Genomic DNA, 21,376 nt, shown 5'->3' on the forward strand with positions numbered 1-21,376 from the left:
TTTTATTGGTGAGTGGACTACTTGTCGCACTGGGCGAATCACATTATGCATCACCAAAAACCGATCCTAGGGAAACCCGGCTTTAAAGCTCACAATGGCTGGTTGAAAATATCAGTTTGTTTCCAAGAAATGTTTCACAGTAGATTATCCTTGCATTCACATTAGATTATCCTTGCATTCACATTAGATTATCCTTGCATTCACATTAGATTATCCTTGCATTCACATTAGATTATCCTTGCATAATCAAATCAAGGAAGGGCTATCAGTTTGCCTTCTGCTCTATTTGTAGATGTGATTTCTCTGTAGCACATCAAAGCTGAGCAGATGTCATATAAAACACATTCGTACACAGAAGCATGTGGACAGTTGTAAGATTGCGAAAAGTAACAAAAAATTAAATTTTGCTCAAAGCAGTTCTGCTTCTGATGCTGTTATCCATGCAGAGTGTTTATTTATATCATTCATTGTTGAACATAACTTATTATCTTGTGCGGAGCATGTCAGTGTGCTTTTCAAGAAAATTTTTCCAGGAAGTAAAATTGTGAATAAATATGCATATTCAAGAACGAAAGTACATAGCTGCAATAAGTTGCACATTGACATTCTGCTACTTTAAAGCATTGAAAAATGAGAATAAAAAATGTCCTGTAATCTGCATGAGTAAATTTTAATTCCCCCCCTTCAGTGAAATCTTGAGAAAGTGTTTGGGATTTTGTTGCATCCATGTCTGTTATTTTATAAAAAAATATACACATGTTCTGCTAATTTTGTATTTAATTCTTTATTTTAACGTGTACTCCACAAACACAAATTATGCTCAGGAAATTATGGTAGGCTTGCAAGATTTTTGTAAAAAATTGTGATTTTTTTTCAGGAAATTGCAGGATTTTTATAAGAAAATTACAGTACTTTTGCATTTTCAAGGTTGGCAGGTCTGTATTTGTATCGGTGGAAAGGGTCCCGCGTCTGATCTATGCTGCTATGCATAGCGTAAGAATTTGAAAGCTCTTATCAAAACTAATTGATCAAACTCAATCTATACTTTTCAATAAAAAAAATGGCATAAATGGTACACAAATCAACATCAGATCTTGATTACAAGTCCCTACCGAGAGCATATTATTCTTGTCTTTGATTTATGCATGCTTACACAAAACCGATGTTTCATGCTGCTAAAGCTTGGCAGAAAACTATAAATTCACCAAATATTTACTCATTGACGTCCCCCAGTCTTCGTGTAGGTCTACACATTGTCTATTGCTGTGTTATCTTAAACCTTCTATTGTTATACATTTATTTTTACACACAAATGGCATCATGAAAACTGGTTTTGAATCCACACACACAGGAAAAAAAATCATAACTAGACATCTCATTTTCCTTTCTTATCAACGTGCATTAATATAATCGTATCTTTCTTTTTTGACTACTTTCTGATCAGAGAAACCTGAAGTTCATTTCGTTTAAAAAATTCATAGGATTTTTGACACGTGATGAGTTAAGAGTTGATCTTTGAGGCATGTGCATCCATTTCCATCGAGACACTACAGAGATTGACCGAAAATTTCATGCTTCATTTGGGCCATCTCGATGCTGCGAAAGGTGCACATTTTGAATCGCTTTATGTGATTGCAACAACTGCTTGCACAAGACAGTTGCATAAGCAAGTTTTTTCTGATGGTCAGAAACTTACAATATTTGTGCGCTTGAGCCTAGGTAGTTTTACTTTATAAAATAATAATAATTGTTGTGTTTTGTTTAGCCTGGATTTGAATGCTGCTGAATCTGGAGTCCAACACAAGCCTACTGCACCAAGAAATGCTCTCAGCAACGACCAACAGCCGAGTAAAGAGGGCTGTGCATGTTAAAATGGTATGTTTTAATTTTCTCCCTCATAAAATTGAAATTGTGGATGGTATTTGTAGCTCTTTATAGTATTTAAAATACCCAAGGGATTCTGTGGATCGTATCGGTACCTTATTTTGATATGCGTGTAATGCATATACCATTCTGTTCCAAATGTATCCAAATTTATTTCTTAAAAAAAGGTTTGCATTCAGATTCAAAAATCTTACACTACAGAGTAGTTTCCATTGGGCTGTCACACACTTTTCCCAACGCTTCCGCCACATTCGAAGGCATTGCTGGAATGCCTCTTTTGACATGGTGTGTAGCTGATCCATGCATGTCTTCTCTGGACTGAAATCTGGTCCTTTCCATGGACATTTTCAGCTTGGGAAAAAGCTAGAAGAATCACGCAGAGCCATTTCATGAGAATAGGAAGCCTGATGAAGCATGGCTGTGTTGTGTTTGGCCAGGAAACTGTATCAAGTGAAATTTAGTTCCATTTTTAAAAGTTGCCATTTGCCACATCTCCACCCACACCAAGTTTGTATGCAGATCTCCAGGCGCACTATGCAACCGTTAGTTCAAAGACAGCCCAATATCACTTTGGCTGATGACATGTCATAACAGGCATGAACACCTATTTTTTTGCACTCCCCTCTTGGTTGCAAGGTGGACATATATATTTCCCCCAAGTGTGTTTGTCCCTACGCTGCCAATCTATTTTTAGAAACAGCAAACAAAGCCACTTTTGTAAAAGAAAGTAGACCTCTTACCAGACAGAAGACAGTTTTTGGGGTTGCTGCTCCTCTACAAACTTCAGGCGCACAATCGCACAGATCCATTGCCAAAATTATGGTGTATTCTGGTTGTCACCTACATGACCCCTACAAATACAAAAGAACCCACACACGAACCAGCTTGGCTAGAAAATCGTTGAGCTTGGCCCTGTACAAAGTCATAGGACAGTCATGTGAATTACATAGCAGGCAATCCGCTGACCAGGACGTCTTCAGTATTGATAGTGGACCCGGAGGTTGTCGGACGTCTTCAGTATTGATAGTGGACCCTGAGGTTGTCGCCCGTACATCAGTCGGAATGGTGATACCCCCATGGTGGTGTTGGGTACCTCTCTATATGCCCACAACACATATGGAATTTGCAGATGCCAACCCCTGCCTTTCTCCCTTATCACATGATGGAGCATTTTCTTCAATGTCAAATTAAAGCTTTCAACTAAACCATTAGACTGGAGGTACATTGGCGGTGAGAACCGAGGACAAGATCCTATGCGTTTCTCAAACTCTATAGTCAATTTAGCATTAAAATTAGTTCCATTGTCTGAGGCTATCATGTCTGGGATACCAGTGTGGGAGAATATTAATAGGGCCTTGCATGTAGCCTTAGCATTTAAGCTGGTGAGTGGGACTGCCTCGGTCCACCTGGTGTGCTGGTCTACTAGAGTTAAGATACACTTGTGACCCCTTGAGCTGGGAGGATCAATGGGCCCAATAACATCTATATTTACAATCTGGAATGGTAATTCGGGTCTCGTTATCGGGACAATGGGTGCTCTTTCTTTCACCTTCAGTGGTCCCAGGGATGCCGGAAGACAAAAATGATTGGTATTGCTCGCTGCGTCTACCTAACTTTCGGTTTCGATATATAGTGTGACCATGCGTACCGCTTTCAACAAAAATGTCCCATTTTTGGGCTTTTTCGTCAAATTCAAATTCCACATTTTTTTCGCCATTCCTCGCTCATATATCTCTGAGGTTCCAAAGAAAATTGGAGTTCTCCCCTTGAACAATTTATTCGTGGAATCGCCACCCTAAAACAGGGCATCTAGGTTGGGATCTTAGATGGGCCGCAGAGTAGACTTTTTACTATAGTGACAGAGCGGGGGTCATGCCCGTATTCTTAACACCAGGGATGTCGGGAGCGTTTTGAACTTGTGGATTCTTGTCTTGTTCTTATAGAGGAAATTTTGATTTCTGAATATGTTCGGGGATGGAGGGTTGCTCGGACCTGTCACAAACTACAGCGGGTGATCGAGCACCCACACAATCCCCCGATTCTGATGGATCTGTTTAATACGGCTTTGACCCCCCCCCCGTAACCAATCAAGAGTGCCATGTCAGCCAACACTGCCAGTAATATTCACGGTCTTCCGAATATGTCGCATCGTCACACTTTTCACTGGCCCTTGTGTAGTGAATTTAATAGCATGAAAAAACAAAACATAATGATAAAAAAAATGCCTGGGCCTCAGGACTAGAGATCGGCCAGGCGCACCCTTGTGGGAGCCACTGCTGAATTAAATAAAAACACAAAACATTGTTTAAATAACAGAAGTTTGTTTTTCCAGAGTTATTCATACAAATAAAGTTCTAAGAACTCATTTAGATAAAAGTGGACTTACCCCTTGAAGTGAAGCAGAATCTACTTCATCAATGTGTCACTACGAAATTCTTTGAGGCAACAAATATTATGTAATTGTCCTTTTTTTGCTCAGAATAATGATGTTTCATCATTCCAATACTGCAAATTTGAGATCACTTTTAGGAGCGGCAAGTAGGAAACGGTCGCATTCCTTATATGCAATTGATCATCCAACAGAGATGAGAAAAATTTACCCCGCACACATGATATGGAAAGTTCTTGGACAAAAGTATATGGCTGGTTGTGCAGCAGTAGAAACGAGTTTTTTTCCTCATGTGGCAAATATTGTATACTGTATATGTACTCAAAAAAAAGGACTTGAACCACTGGCAATTCATTCATTGTATGCTTTTATCAGCGGCTCCTTTTTCATTGAGTAAAGAAAAGGCGGACAGATCTAATTATTGTTGATTGAATGCATGTGTTCAGTATGTACAGTCTGCAAAAAACGATTTTTATTTTTTCATATAGAAACGTTTGGTTTCGGAAAAAAAGCCGGTAAGTTGCTAACAATAATCGTTGTAGTAATTTCGGGGGCCATGGTGCCCTCGGGCATCGCGTTGAGGACTACAGAGAATTTCAACAACAGGAAGCAAATCACAGGAGGGAGTGTTGAATACATGAAATGGCGGGAAGATGACAATGCATTCGGTCTGGGAAGAGTTCACTTTAAGCACAATCCGGTTTTGTAAATCCCGGGGATAAACGACGCAGACCCCAGCAAGCGCCAGACGTTCATGGCCCCCACGAGGGTGGGGCTGACAAGGCTCCAGCTCTGAGACGATTCGCATCTTTTTTTTTTTTTCACTTTATAAATTCACCATAATGGGCCCGCAAAAGTCCCAGCCTAGGGGCCCTGCTCTAGGATGTGAGGGCCATGAGTGTTCAATATTTGCGGAAACAATTACAAATATATGCTTAATTTGTTTCTCTTACTGTGTATCGATTGCACCGATTTCGCCAGATCAGAATCCTGGGTCGTTATTCAGGGACGTCGCACTGTCACTAATGTCGATCTCTTCGTGCCAGAGTATAAACGAGACAAAACTGGTTCCTTTTCAATGAACATTTATTCTTGATTAAATAATATGGAACTTTTTCTTACACACGTATGTATATATTATATATATATATATCACACTATATATTACGTATATTGTGTCCACATTGAAAACTGGAAAGATGTGGACCGAGCATTCCGCCCTTCTCTCGTTCTTGGAGTTCGCTGTTCACCTCCTCTCTCTTCACCAGCCAGAACTCTGACTGTCTCTTCTTTTCACCTCTTGTCTTCTTTTCTTCATCTGGGGGGTGACCTTCAAGTGTTCCCCCCCCCCCCCACTTTGGTCAAACCCTCATCCCTTGGTGAAGGTAAGATTTCTGACAGTCTAGGAGAAAGCTTGTTGGCTTTTTGATTGAAAACGATCACCAGTGGTCTATGATCTGTGAAAACTGTGGATAGTATATACCCTCCAGTAAATATCGGAAGTGAATTATCGATGCGAAAATTGCCAAGATTTCGTGGTCATAAGCACTGTATCGCTTTTCGGTATCACTCAGTTTGCGAGGAAAAAACGCGAGCGGCTGCCAGCTATCATTGACGTGTTGACAAGGGCGTAGCTGGGGGGGGGGGGAAGAAATGTGAATACCTCAGAAATGGGAGAAATTGACCGGAAAAAGATGGCCAAATCTATTGTTCTATCACTTTGGTCTCCCCGAACAAAATTTCTGGCTACGCCAATGCATTGCTGTACCACTGAGCCGATAGCGATGGTGCTGGCATCTGTCACGAGAGCTATTGGGGAATAGGGCCTCGGATGAATCAAAAGAACTACTTCTCTAACAGCGAGTTTTGTGTCATTGAAAGCTTTAATGAGCTCTGGTGTCCATGTTATAGATGTTTTGTTATGACGTGTACCATTTCGAAGTACTAGATGTAATGGCAATTGTGTTGCAGCCGCTTTTGGGAAAAAATGACGGTAAAAATTGATCATGCTGACAAATTGGCAAAGTTCTGCCTTTTTTGGGTCTTGGGTGAGAGTCAATGGCATCGACCTTTGTTGGGGGCAGAGTGTGTCGACTGAGCTGAAGAAAGAAAAACAACGATCGGAAGTTCATTTTAAACTCTTAACTTTTATTCTATAAAAGTTGCAAAAAAAAGATCATTTACGTTCATCAGAAAATACGGCCGGCAATCAAAAGGGAGAGACAAATCAAATCCCATCATACATACATACATGAAAAAAAACAGACATCTCACATATAGAGAAAAAACCAGTCTATATATCCATGCTCCCGAAGGTGAGAACACGCCGCCGCCGATTTGCATATAGTGTCGGAACAACCGGTTCCCGCACGTGCATGGAGGGGGAAAAAAAGGAGGAAAACAGTCCAACAACCTTGGCTGGTAGCGGTTTCATGCGTTGCAAGTTGACTGAATGTCCTAGAAACTTGATTGAACTGCATGCAAACACGCATTTGTCTATATTGATTTTTAGTTCGTAATAATACAGACGTTTCAAGACCTCACACACATGAGAGACGTGCTCTTTGAACATGCAATTAACACGCCTAGATAAGGGAAACAGAATGGAAGTCCTTGCAATATTTCGTCTATATAGTGCTGAAACGTTTGCGCTGCATTTCGCAACCCGAAACGGAGGACATTAAATTCAAAGAGTCCAAAAGGGGTGACAATAGCTGTTTTTGGTACATCGGAAGCAGACAATAGTATTTGATGATAAGCACATTTCAGGTCTATGATAGAGAAAATGCACTTACCGTGCAGATCCATAGTGAAATCCATAATATTCCAAATGCTATATTTGTCAGGAACCGTCTTCCTGTTGAAAGCTTGATAATCGTCACTGCATCTCCATGAACCATAGGATTTAGATGAACCATAGGAACCAAGTGGAGGGGACTGGACCACTGTCTATTTGAAGGGCGACATCATCGAACTCAGCTTTGGCAGCTCACGGCATCTCTGGGCCTAATCGACGGACTCTCTCGTAAACCATTACTCCTGAATGAATGAACGTCAGAACTTTGCCACTGGACTTATCCCGTTGCTGAGATCTCTTCCAGCCCAGCTTTGGGGCAGAGTCTGGAACACTTTATTTTGTGTCAAAAAAAAAAACAAAACATACAAAATTTTTACAACATATTTTCCCCAGACAATTGGGTACTGTCACAATTAACAAATTGTGTGATGATTACAGACGAGATGGGATTGGGAGTTGGACAAAAGTTTCGGGGTTTAGTTAAGATGGATGAATGTACACATATTAGGATGAAGGTATGCTTTAAAAGCAATTGAGGCCCCCCCCCCCCCAATGCCATCTCATCTGTTATCTTACACTTGCCATATTATATACACAGGAACACAGGAAAGAAAAAGAAATGAGAATCTTATTATGAAATGAAAAAAATATATATCCATCAGAGCGAGTCATCTCGCTTATGGTACCCCTGTAGTTTCGATGTGATCCACCATTTCGTGAGTTGCTTGCACTGGACTTGATGTTTTTTCCATGTGCTCTATATGTTCTTGTAATAGATTGTGGAAAATTTCATGTTCACATGTCAGTTACTGCAGAGGACACAGTTGGAGAAACAGTTGTTCCGGTTGTTGACCGTTCACCCCCGTTGTTGACCAAAACTCGGTTTTCCAAATCCACTGTGAGTCGGAATCTTTTGAGAAAATCACCGCCGATTATTGGTCGAGATACATCAGCAATGGTAAACACCCATGAAAAAGTTTTTGCTAATTCGAGACTCTTACTTTTATTATTTTCTTTCTGTATGTTTTTATTGTAGAACCATTTGCAGCGATAAGCGGGAGTAGTGACTGGTTTATTTCTATCAGCTGCTGAAGTGGGTATTACGGAAATATCCGCACCAGTGTCGATGAGAAACGAAAGCTTGCTTAGCGGGTCTGCGATGAAAAGGCTACTGCTAAATGAAACCGACTCCCTCGTCACCATCAGTTGTCAGTTTGGTAGTTTCCAGAGTAGAAACTACATGGTTGCACACACTTACAAGCATTGCATCCGAATTCACAGTGATACCAGCAGAGATCGTTTTGAAACCTCGTGGAGTTTGCACCTTCATGGTGGTTTCGATTGGGAGGACGTTGAGGGTTTCCACATTGTTCCCGAGATCGGCATAGCTCGTCAACTTGCAATGTCAATGTCTCTATTTTTTCAGTCAGCTGCTGCACGTCAAGTTGTTGTGGGTGGTCAAGATTTGGTGAAATATTCTGTACTTCTGCCTTCACTGACGATGATGATCTTGTCTGCCATCTCCGATAACTTTTCCAAAGTTTCTGAACTCGTGGAGAAGATTGCTTGAACTTGATATGGTAAGCATTATATCCATAGACTTTGAAGTATTTCATCGCTGAGGCGGACACTGGATAGATTCCGCATTTCTTGGAGTAACACCGAAGGTCGACGATCGGCCAGCTTGACATCATACATCAAATGTTGTAAGCGTCATTTAGTAAATTCAGCTTGGAGGCGTCTTTTTAGTGCCTCGTACATGTTTGCTGCCGGTGGATTCATGATGAGGTCACTCACATGTGTGAAGTATCATATTCTTGTTGTTTTAACCCATAGTTTCCCAAACTTTTTGTTCCATTGCCTCTCCTCCACTTTTCAGAATTTTTTTACTCTCATTTCCCCCTCCCCCAAACTCAAGCATACCCATTGAATTCTATGCTATACCCGTAGCTTCTATTGCCTCCCTTGACAATTCCATCGCTCATCAAGGGACGATATTGCCCACTTTGGGAAACACTGTTCTAACCACTTTTTCAGTATGGTAATCGTCGCTAAGTAGTTCTTCGACGTTCATGACACTGGCAATGATTTCATCGTCCGTCAAAATACTTGATAGCAGCTTCATTGGCATCACATTCAAGTGTGTCTTGAATGTTTTCCTGGCAGTTTGTGTAACTTCTGCATGGTGCGCAAATTTGAATTCGCCAACTGGAACGCTTTCCTGTAACTGATGTTCCGGTTGATTGGTATTTGGATCATCAATGCTCTACTGTAATATGTATTGTGAGGAGAGACAGAAAAGTCTTATCTGTGGTTGCTAGTACACTTTTGACCAAAAATAGTTTTTTTTTTACCAAGTCAGGTCTGTGATTTTGCTTTGGCTGAAGTCAATCTTATCCCTTTAAGATCGATCTTGATTGATCATGCGGGTGAAATACTTAACAAACATCCATGTTTTCAAAAATTTCCTGGTCTTAAAGGGTTACAGAATACTGAAATAGTGCTATGATTTTTTGAACTTTTTTTTTTTAAATAAAAATATTTTTGTTCACAGATTTTTTTAAATTATGCTATGATTATATTTTTCAATCAGTGACATCAAGAGTTTCTTTTGATTTGCCTTATTCTCCTCAATCAGTTAAATTATTAATCTATTTGATCTTGTGCATTGCAACATTATATTGATTTTTGTTATGTGTACTTATCTGAAAATCATGCAATGTGTATTTCATATAATTACACTCCTTGCTCTTGCCAAAAATACTACAAATTATGCGAAAGTTTTGCCTTGACATTTGATTTTTTTCTTGAAACTCCCTCCCCATTTTCGTAAAACTGTTTTTCTAATATTTCGTTTTTCTGTTTTAGTTTGTTGATATTGTTCACTAATAAGCAACTGTGTTCCTTATTATTCATTATAAACTTGCAATGTATCATCCAGTATGGGTCTCTAGACCCCTTGGCTGATTTTTTTTGTTTCATCTTGTATTTATGTAAAAAAGTAAAACAATAAAACAATTGTCGTGTTTAAGGAGACATACCCTTCCCCCGTATTACTTTTTTTAATTGTATGAGTGGGAGCCCTGGATATCTCATAATTGCTGAAATACAAGGCATCAAGTTAGGCAAGATTTCTGTCAAAATGCCTGTATAAGAACTAATTCACCTGTAAACACAATGCATTGAACAAGGAATAAACAACATATTTGCTATGTAACAGTGAACCTCTCCGCCAATTATGCAAAGTACAATTGTGCCTGGATACCAAGTGAAGATAAAATTTGGAAAGAAAATTCACATTACTCTATGGGGAATAAAACCACCAAATGTGTTGTTTATTTCCCCCCCCCCCTGTTGGATTTGCAGCTGCATTAGTTTTTACAGCGGCATTGACAACCTAACTTTATTCCTTTTGTATTTCGGCAGTTACAAAATATCTTGTAATGAGAATTTTCATTTCAGAATTTATCTTCACTTAGTATCCAGGTGATTGTACTTTGCAACATGTTTGTTACTATTACCTCTCTGCACACCAACTCTGGTCATATAGTCATACAACAATTTACTACTGATTGAATCAGAAATATTTCTCCAGAGAAAGTCATCCACACTTTTGTCCTTGTCTTCCACAGAGGGGAGGAGAGCATATTGAGGCACTATCTGGTGTTTGCATTAGGTTCAGTAGGGGAAAAACTTATCTATGTCATTCCTTGGGATTGAACTGGTGGATCTCAGGGCTGTCATTTCAACTTTTTCCAGGGGGGAGGGGCAAAGCACATGTACTCAATGTATGTGTATATATATATATTTTTTTTTGTGTGTGTATATATATATATATATATAACCATTTTTAGTGTATTTTCAAAAGTCCTGCCCCCCCTAAATGAGATGCCTGGTGGTTCTGAAGGTAGCCCACATAATGGTAGGCAAGCATCTTACCACCCCATCACTCCTGTCTCATATATATTTGCTGACTGAACATGTAGGCCTCCCATTGTTTCTATTTTTCTTACTTTTTCTATCTTTTTAGAAATGTCCTCTTTTTTTTTAACCCAATTCCCCCTATAATTCCTATTTTTTCCTCCCCCTTTTTTGTTTACAGCCAACTCACTAAGAAATTTCAGAGAAACAGGATAACACTGTTTTCTCACTTCCTCCCTTTGTGACTTGTTTTATTCATATCTCACTACTGAAAGACAAGAGAAGAAAAAAAAAGAAATGTTCAGTTCCACTGGAGTTGTGTGTGAGTATGAGGACAAGCCCATCTTTTTAGTGCTGTCTACATCCCCCCCCCCTATAGATAAGATTTCATCTAGTGAGATGTTGGCTCAGTCAAAGTGCTAAAAAAAAGTGGAGAAAGTGAATCCACTTCCCTGATAATAAGGAAGAAAAAAAAAGGGTGGTGGGGGAATAACAGAGGCTATACAGAAGAGAGACCAGGACTCAGGAGAGACTAATGTTTTTCCTCCCATCCCCTTCTTCCCTAGATTCCCCATTCATCAAGGAAAAATTTTTTCTTTCACTGCTCTGGGTTCTAGCTGCTTGAGGCTCCCTGCTACATAGTTGATATTAGTCTCATTAGGGATTATTGTACATGTGTGGTAGGAGTGGTGGAAATGCCTTTTTTTTTAAAAACATATTATAGGAAAGATGACTTTCTCATCTGAAAGATCAGAATTTTTATTCAATTTGGCAGAGTCAATTTTAAAGGTGGAGATATACAATTTCATTCTCACACAAAATCAAAAAATTTAATGGGACAGCATTGGGGGTGGGTGGGGGGTGGAGTAACAAAATATACAGGTTTTTTATACACTCAAGTGGGAACGTGCAACGAATGATTGTGTAAAAAAAAAAAAAATGATAGTAATAATAAAAAATAAAACAATATTCACATAAGACATTTACATTCAGGGCTGAAAAATTGGTTTTAATATTCAGATGGATCAGCATAGAAAAGAAACAGTAGTTAAGAAAAAAATAAATGATTGATTTTGGAGTTATTCGCACTTATTACTTGTTTGAAATTGGAAATGCCATTCCTGAGCAAATAATCATCCAGAAGAGTTCTGTAAGTTGACCATTCGAAAAATACATGCTCCCAAGTTTCACTTCTACGTAGATTACAAACGTTGCATATTTTAAGAGGCTCAACTATGAAATATTTTTCTCTTAGTCTAATAGCTCGTAAACCAAAACAAAATTGTATTAATACATGCTGAGATGTATTTCTGAGTCAATTATCAGATAGTCTTCCAAACATGAAAGTGTTTTTATTTATCTATCTATATCTCACTATGGCAAGTTTGTAAAAACTGAAGATATTTTTGTTCACAATGAAAAAACAACCATTCTAGGACGTAAGGTATTTAATGCTTAATCAAGGCAGGATCAAGGTTAAATTTTAAGAAAACTGCATCCACTCTTGTCAAAAATCTCCCAAATCGTTGCTAGCCAATCAAATTTGATATCGTTTTCATTTAGAAGCTTGTTGTATAGGTTTTTCAGGCAAATTTTTGGGAACCTATTACTTTTCGTGTTTAGAATTCACAAATGGAATTTTTTCATTATGACCGATATCTGGGAGATAACCGGGAATATATTTGGGCGGGGCAAAAAATTTTATTAGAGTGTGAAAATATGTTCAAAGTCATTTCAAAATTTTGATGCCCATACTGGGGTCCCGTAAGAAAGAATTAATAGAACTAGCAAATGAAAGAGTTTCAACCACTTTAACTGAACAAATCTTTGTCAATATTGGCTAGGAACTCTTAACCACTGCCTTGGTGAAAATATACTTTCTGTAGCACCAAATGAACCAAAGCTAAAAAAATTGAACCCCCCAAATATGTATAATTTGACACTACTTCCAGCTTGTCGTTCCTGTAGAACCAACGCACATGGTTTGTCAAGTGTCTACAAACCATAATCTTTGGTTTGCTTATATTAATTGACAGACAAAAGTCCAAGCAAAAGGTGCTCAAAATATCAATTTTCTTTTGCAAGTTCACAGGAATCTGCAAGTATAACCAGAGCATCAGCAAACAGTAATGTATGAATGTGGGTGTGTCTTTATTGAATTGGATAGAGGCAATAGAGTCAATTTGTTTAGTCGGTTAATAAGTTCAATAATGTACTATGAAAACAAATTTGGACTCAACATTTCTCTCTGTGCCTGTGAAAGGACCCTTTTGAACATGAATGTGATTCATCAAAACCAGATTCAGTTCTCATGAATAACTTGGCCTTTTTATAAATCTTTAATTATTAGGTTGACAAAGCAGGCACTCAGACCAAACTTCGAAAGCACATAAACTAAGACCATGATTTACACTACTAAAAGCGTTTTCGAAATCTGGGTAAATTAAAAATAACTGACCATGAGGTTTTGAGTTTCTTCTGGTTGATCAGAACAACTATATTTTTTTCTAAAGCTTGCCTGTTCTTTGGTAAAATATATATTTTTTTGTGTAGCCAATTTGTTAAACGGTTACTTACAAGCGAAGTGAATAACTTAAAAACACAAGAATAATTTCTCTTCAACCAAGTTTTTGGATAGAATGAATGAAGTGCCTTGTTAGAAAATTATTTTCTTATAAAACTCTCAAATAAAGTGAATTAACAAAAATGGGATTTTTCCATTAAAAACTTGTTTATAAAGAGATTCTATGGCTTTAGAATTTGGAATAGTCATTCAATATATCACTTTTTTTTTATTAATTTTTACAGGTTGCTTCTGGAGGATATATGTGTTAACGTGGGAGAAGAAAAATTCCAGTGATCTGTACATGAAAGCTCCATGAAAAACATTTTTTTTCCTGGCAGCCATTGTTCTCATGTGTCGTATCATGATCATTTTGACTAATCGTGAGACGATTATTAATTTTGTGATCACCGATGACTGTGGACATACCTTCCTTCTAATATCAGTCTCTGTGAAAAAAAAATCTACATATAGTTTACAAGAGCCTGCAATGATGTGGGAAAAAAAAATTAGAATTAATTTCCTCGTACAAGACATTGATTGACCTCAGTTGAGAAAAATAAAATTGTTCAGAGACTGAAAATGTAGAGGTTTTCTCTTACTCACCTTCCCCACCCCATTTCCTTCCTTCAATATTGTGATAAATTTCAAGTTGGCTTATCATTCGAATTGCTTTCCTCTATATTGTCTGTTTATGCTGGATGATTGTGAATATCGCCTCCTCGTATTTAAGTATCAAAGTTTTGTATGATATAAATATATATGTATGTATATGTGTATGAAACAATATGTCATATAACAAGTAAATAGGAATGAGATGTAAAATAGGTTTTTCTTTTTGTATGTTTGATGTATTTTGAATTTACCTTCTGATATTGGAGCAATTATTTCTTAATTTTTTCCATTACTGACTAGTTTCAATTATTAAACATTTTATTGAGGGAAACAAAATGAATATTTGGCAAATTTTATGATTATGATGCGATGCTATCTTGTATGTGATACTATTTTTGTAATATATTTTTAGAGATATATATATATATATTTATTTAGTTATAATTATAAGCATCATAATTTTAACATACAAGGTTTGTTCGAAAAGTTTTGAACTATTTTTTTCACATGAACCAATGAAACTAGGGAGTCATAGTTCAGCTCACATGTTAGAAGATTCTAATACACATGTTTGAAAATTTCCTGCTTGCAGAAGTTGCCAATTGCTGGCAAATCAGTGAGGAAGTGTGAGTGAGCGCCTTCAGATCTTTGTTTGTGACAAAATGGCAGAAAAACGTGAACAATGGTCAGAGATGCCACTGGACTTTAATTTACCTGGGTCCTTGAAAAATTTGGGTCCTTTTTGAGTGAGAGTGGGTCCCTCTGAAAAAAATTTATCTTGAAAAAAATTGTGTTCTCCCCCCCCCCCCCCCCCCTATAATTCATTGGTATCTCTATGAATTTTCTTCCAACATGCCCCAGGTCTTTGATCACCCGCTTATATTTCTTCATTGAGACTGAGCAGTGGGTCATGTTCTGGGTAAGAGAAGAAGATATCTGTGAATCAAGTAATTTTCATTTCTAAAAACATGTTCTATCCAAAGGTTCATTTACTTTCATTGTCTACTAGTAGGAAAAACTTTCAAAGAAGCTCATTAGCACTGAGAATTTAACCTATGGAATTCTGCACATGTAATAAATCTAAAACAAATATACAGTTGATCCCACTTATTACGTTTCTTCTGTTTAGTATGTTTTTCCACTTAGTACAACTTATTTTCGTGGTCCTAACAATAAGTAATTCTCATTGAGATTTCCTGTTTAAAGTGTTTTCCTATTTACAACGTTTTTTATGATGGTTTTTGAAAAACCTTGTAAGCAGGATCCACTTTAATTAACAGTTGAAGGCATACATTTATATATTTACTAATAATCAATGTATAAATTCCCTTCTGATTGATTTTACATTTTGTTAAAAATATCTTAGCATTTTCAATATCTTCTGATCAAATTTAAAGCAAATCATATTCTCCCTCTCTCCTCTCTCACTCAGACACTTCTCATTCCCTATTCACACTTTGGTTTTCCTGGTAAAATGATTTTATTTTCCTTCCCTGATGGTCCACCATTTTGATCTGTTGCCATTTAACTACCACATTTTGCACCTGAATATGGGAGCTACATTAGATTTGTGTTGGAGAAACTGAACAGTGTGCTTATGTGTGTGTGCCCAGCATTTGGCGTGTTTTGTGTTCAGTATGTGGTGCCATCTATCTAGCGCCGCAACTATATACTTTCTCAATCAGGGCAAGTGCACATTTTGGCACACCCATGTAATGTAGAAGACGCAGTTATAAAGGGTGAATTGGTGCCCCCCCCCCTCTAGTCCAGAGCCCAGGACACTAGGCCCGCGTGTCCCTCCCACCTCCCAGTTGCGACCCTGCATGTATCATCCAAACTGGTAATGCGTGCATTTGAAGTTCAATGTACGCATATTTGTGTCGTAGGTCTGTGTGATCGCCATGGCAACCAGAAGTTTCAAATCACATTTTTAGCCGATTACTGTTACGCAATCTCGGGTTCCAAACCTGGATTTTCACTGAAAGCAAAATTTTTGGGGGTGAGTTATAAGGGGCCTCTTGCTTTTTTGATACTGTATATAATTTTCTCAGCAACTAATATACTTAATATGAAAGAAAATTTATATTCAGGCCACTTTTATGAGATCTTTTTGAAGAAGAAAAAAAAAACCCCACACATATATATATCATCTTACACCATCTAAAGCTATATCATCAGAATGCACCCCAAGAATAAAAAATGTAAGAATTAAGCATTTTGTCGAATAATGAATCAAATAATATTTTTCAAGGAAAAAAAAAATATTTATGCCGCTTTTGTGATATTTAAAAAAAAAAACTCAATGTGATTTAAAGCAAACAACCAAATCTGTCATTTCAACTTTTTCCGGGGGGGGGGGGGGCAAAGAACATGTACTCTCAATGTATTCATAATTATATATATTTGTATATATAATTTTTAGTGTATTTTCAAAAGCTGGGGTGGGGGAACAGCTCCCCAAATGACAGGCCTGCAAACAACCCTGATAATTCATCATATAATCATTCATCTAAGTAATATATTATCATTACAATAAAAAGAAATTGATAATTTTTTAACGAAGAGCACACAATAATGCTAATTAATTTTCACAAAAAATATGAAAAAAAATAGATTTGGATCACATTAATTGTAATGCATACAGGGCTACAGCTAGGGCAAAACAGGTGTGTCTGGTGTGCGGGACCAGAGGTCGCAAATTCCACCCTTTAACCTTCTATTCAACATTACGGGGAAGGACAAAATTCATGCTTGCCTTGGCTAACCAAGCATCTAGTTGCAACCCTGAATACATAATAAAATATATAGTAAAAAAAACTTCAAAAAGATGATAAACCTAGATAGATTCGTATACTCATTATTTAAATGTAAGCACAATTTACTATTGATCCAGTTGGGTCAGAAAGATGCCTTTATCTATCGGTGGTCACCCCAAGTTCTGTAGGGAAAAGAACTTGTTATCTATGTTCTTCTCAGGATAGAACTTGTGGACCTGGCGGCAACCTTCATGGTGGTACACGACCATCTTGCCACTACACTACTCAGGCACACAAGACACAAAAAAAGTACTATGTTTCATTCAATAAAAAGAGGAAATTTTATGGGAATCATCATAGAACTAATGTGTGGCTGACAGACTTCCTTCAAATGCTGCCTGTTCAGCAACCAACTTATTTCTATCACGCTCATTCTTCTATGGGGGCTCAGTACAAATGATCCTTTCTGAATGGAGGAGACATTCAGGCAGGTAAAATTCTTGTCTACTATTCTTTAGGATAATCAGAGGTGTCGCTCGTTCAATTCCGAATTTGGTCTTGACAGAATATTTCTTGATACGGAAGTACGATTGTGGTGTGATGACTGTGCGACAACTAGGGATCAGTGCACCAACCTCTTGGTGACACATATGAAAGGAAAAATGTTAAACGCTTCCATTAGGATCCATTCAAGTATTATGCTGGGAGGGGGTGTTTTGAATTTGCTCACTTTTGATGGTGTCACCAACCACCCTTTTCTGAAAATATGAAATTTTCAAAGGCCACTTTTATTACTTATGCCATGCCGAAAACCGCACAAGCTAAAAATGTGTCGTTTACATTCTGTAATCATGTGAAAAATAATCCTCTATGAATACGTAGTAGTTTACTACAGCAGTGTCGGATAGTGGTGGTTAGTTAGACTCGCTATGTATATTTTTAAATACATACGCAGGACTGACTTTTGCAGTGAGTACAAGGAATTTCTTAACACACTAGAACGGCATAAGTGATCATTTTGACTGCGCAAAGCTACTTTGATATGTGGTTACACTCAAACGGTTTATCTGAAACTATTGAAATTTTATGACTTTTCTCATCTTGTTGAGGCTCTTAAATTCCTAAAGTATGAATATATTCCAGGTTTCTTAGTCTAGTGGTAAACTGAAGTTCCACCTAGAACGACGGTAGGGATAATTTTGACCGTTAGAGATATTTAAGGGGAGTTGATACCTTTAACATGGTGAAAAACTATGATCTAATAGAAATATCATTAAACATACTATTTAACCATTGATTTATTTCAAATTTTTTACATGTTTTTGATTATATGTGCTATCTTATAATGATAAAAAGTTTTATATATTTTGGTGCTTAATGTTTTGTAAATTTAAAAAAAAAATGCATTTAAAACAGCTTGCGTGCAGGATAAAAATACCATGACATCAATGTAATTTAATAAAAATTGATTCAAAATGAAGGAAATTGTTCAGTTCATGAAATGAAGCAAAAAGTCGAGATTTCATTTACTCTCTCGATCTAATTATTTAAAATTTACATTTTTTTCAATTCATATAAATCAAATTTGAAATAAATCAATTGTTATAAATAGTATTTTCAATATGATATTTCTATTGGAGCATGGTTTTTCACCATGTTAAAGGTATCAACTTCCCTTAAGTAATACGATTGCAAAACATACTGAAATGGACAGTCTTCTCATACGAATATTAATATTGGGAGAACAGGTGTTCTATCATGGGTGTTTGCTTTTCTCCAGTACCCATTTTATACCATTCAAAGGTACACTTTTGAAAAAGCTTGTCATCGTACATTATTCAACTTATTTAATGCTTTTATAGATGGTGCTTATACTACATTGCATTTGCTGGTACAATGTCGCACGATGAAAACAATCTTTATTTTTTGTTTGCTATTTTACCCATGGACAAGGCTCCAGCTTGGAGGCCGAGACAATTCATATCATTTTTTGTTCCTTCACCCTATACCAGTGGTTCTCAACCGGTGCTCCGCAGAGCCCTTGGGGCTCCTTGTGCACTCTCCAGGGGCTCCGCGGCCGCATGAGAAAAATGAAAAACAGTAAAATTTTAAAAAATTATAAATATTTTTGAATAGTAAAAAATAAATCAATAACTTTGATGAATTAAAAAATTGGCCTATGGGGCTCGCCATAGAATTTTTTTACTATAAAGGGCTCCGCCAGTCAAAAAAAGTTGAGAATCGCTGCCCTATACATTCAATATAGAGGAGTCCCACCAAAGATCTCAGCCTAGGGCCCCCGCTGGATGATGTAGAAACCATTATCTCAGGACATATCATGCTTTTAACTGAACAAAGAAAATGTAGATCTAAGTACCATACACACACAAAATTAAATTTGGGACAATGGAAATTTCTGCCAGATATTATGAAATTTTATTACTCTTAGTGTTGTTGATGCTTTTGACAAAATCACCTCATTCAGTGCACAATGCGATTGGCATCGAAAAGCAGTCTTACATGTGTTCTACATTGCTTAGGATTTGGGCGCTATTCCACTGTTTTTCATTTCGCGCACAAAATCTCTTCTCAAATTTCTCAACTTATTGTACTACTACAAACCTTGTCAATGGGTTGCCACGTAGAAATGAAGCCACAAGTTATAAGAGCTCAAAAAAAATCAGCCAGACCTCTTTTTAAAGTACAGGGATGGGATTGTTGCGCCACATTAGCAATTCGGGGCCTTTCAAGTATTACGTAAGCAAATTTTTAGCCATTTTTGACTCCCCTTGTCAGCAAAATTTCATCAAGTATTACGTCATCATCGATGGGCGGAGGGGTGGGGGAGGGGGGGTTGGGTTTCCGATTTGCTGACTTTTGGATGACGAGGAGGGATTTGGATAATGCTTGCGTCATCAACCACCCTTTATGAAAATATGAGTTAGGATTCAGAGGGGCAAAGCTGATGACGAAATTTTGCTGACAGGGGGGGGGGGCAAAAATGGCTAAAAATTTGCTTACGTAATACTTGAACGGCCCCTTTAATGCAAAAATTTTTTTTTTTAAATTGAAATTTGGGAAGAAAATACCTTTATATGTTATTATAATCAATTTGTTAATTTCAATGTTATTTGAAGGCTATGAACTCAAAATTTATCTTTAATAAATTCATTGCGACCCACCCTGTAAGCCATATAATCAGGGCCGTCATTTCAACTTTTTACGGGGGGGGGGGAACAAAGCACATGTACTCAATGTACGTATATATATATATACCATTTGTAGTGTATTTTCAAAAGCCGGGGGGGGGGGCAACGGCTCAACCCCTGCCCCCTAAATGACGGGCCTGCATATAATGATAAATCGCATAAAGGTCCGCGGACAAAATATGGCCCTGGGGGTTATCTGATGCGGCCTGCCCTCCTCAAACTTAATTTTGTAAAAATGAACTAAGCGGCACATTTACAGATAGCTTAAGTGTCCTGTGCTACAATTCCAGATCATTTAAGTGACCTGTGGCATATTTTCAGATCACTTAAATGATCCGGGGCACAGTTACAGAACACGTAAGCGATCCGTGACACATTTAGAGATCCCTTTAATGACGTGACGTAGTTTTAGAGCACTTAAGTTACCCGCGGCACATTCTCAGATCATTTAAGTGTGTGATGAGTGGCATATAATTATGGATCACTTGATTGATGCGTGGCACAGTTCCAGAGCACTTAAGCGGCCCGGACACATTTCCAGATCACTTGGATCAGCGAAACACTTGGAGGTCACTAAAGTGGTTCTGTAGGGCCCTTATCAATGGGGGATTACTTCAAGAGTACCCACAACCTACCGAAAGGTTATTCTTGTTTTTCGCACACCGAGTATGGTACCATTAAAAATATTTCATATTTTCATAAAGGGTGTTTGATGACGTAAGCATCATCCATACCCGCCTCCCCCTTGTCATCAAAAGTCAGCAAATCGGAATAATCACCCCCCCCCCCCAAATCGATGTTGACGTAATACTTGAATGGCTTGAATGGCCCTTTTCCTGCTACATGCTGCGATATAACGTTGATTTTCTGAGAAAATTTGTTTGGCGTTCTGCGCTAATCGGGGTTCCCAGAAATTTCCATCTTCAAACTTTGGTTTTCGATGACGTCATTTGAGTCATGCTGTGACGTCAACCTCGGCGTTGCTACTGTAACTAAGACGACTTCATATACGTATTAGGAGCGTATTAAGGAGTTCTAACTGTAACTAAGGCGACTTGATAAGGATACCCTTAGTATAGTAGCTGTACTGTAACTAATAGAAAACCTTTGTGTATGTTTCGGTGTTTTTTTTTTTGTAGAATTCATCAAGATACCGGTTCTGCAAAGGTTTCCTACATTTGGCTGTGAACGTAGTGCGTCGGTATTTCAGATTCCGAAAATCCGCGTCGTCTCCGATTGATT

At 37.8% G+C, this 21,376-nt stretch overlaps 1 protein-coding gene across 2 annotated transcripts in view; it reads left to right on the plus strand.

Moving 5' to 3' along the window:
* Positions 1–14,458, plus strand: part of Rab14 (RAS oncogene family member Rab14) — a 51,723-nt gene extending 37,265 nt beyond the window's left edge. For both annotated transcript variants that reach the window (XM_089234637.1, XM_089234638.1), the window contains 2 exons: positions 1,766–1,875; positions 13,800–14,458. In XM_089234637.1, the coding sequence (XP_089090763.1) occupies positions 1,766–1,871 (106 nt within the window). In that variant the 3' untranslated portion in view covers positions 1,872–1,875; positions 13,800–14,458. The remainder of the gene's footprint in view (positions 1–1,765; positions 1,876–13,799) is intronic.
* Positions 14,459–21,376: the final 6,918 nt, after the last annotated feature.

Source organism: Pholcus phalangioides, unplaced genomic scaffold (assembly GCF_987345545.1).
Source record: "Pholcus phalangioides strain wild (caught in Gottingen) unplaced genomic scaffold, Ppha-v1.0 ptg000008l_1, whole genome shotgun sequence".
NCBI lineage: Eukaryota > Metazoa > Arthropoda > Arachnida > Araneae > Pholcidae > Pholcus > Pholcus phalangioides.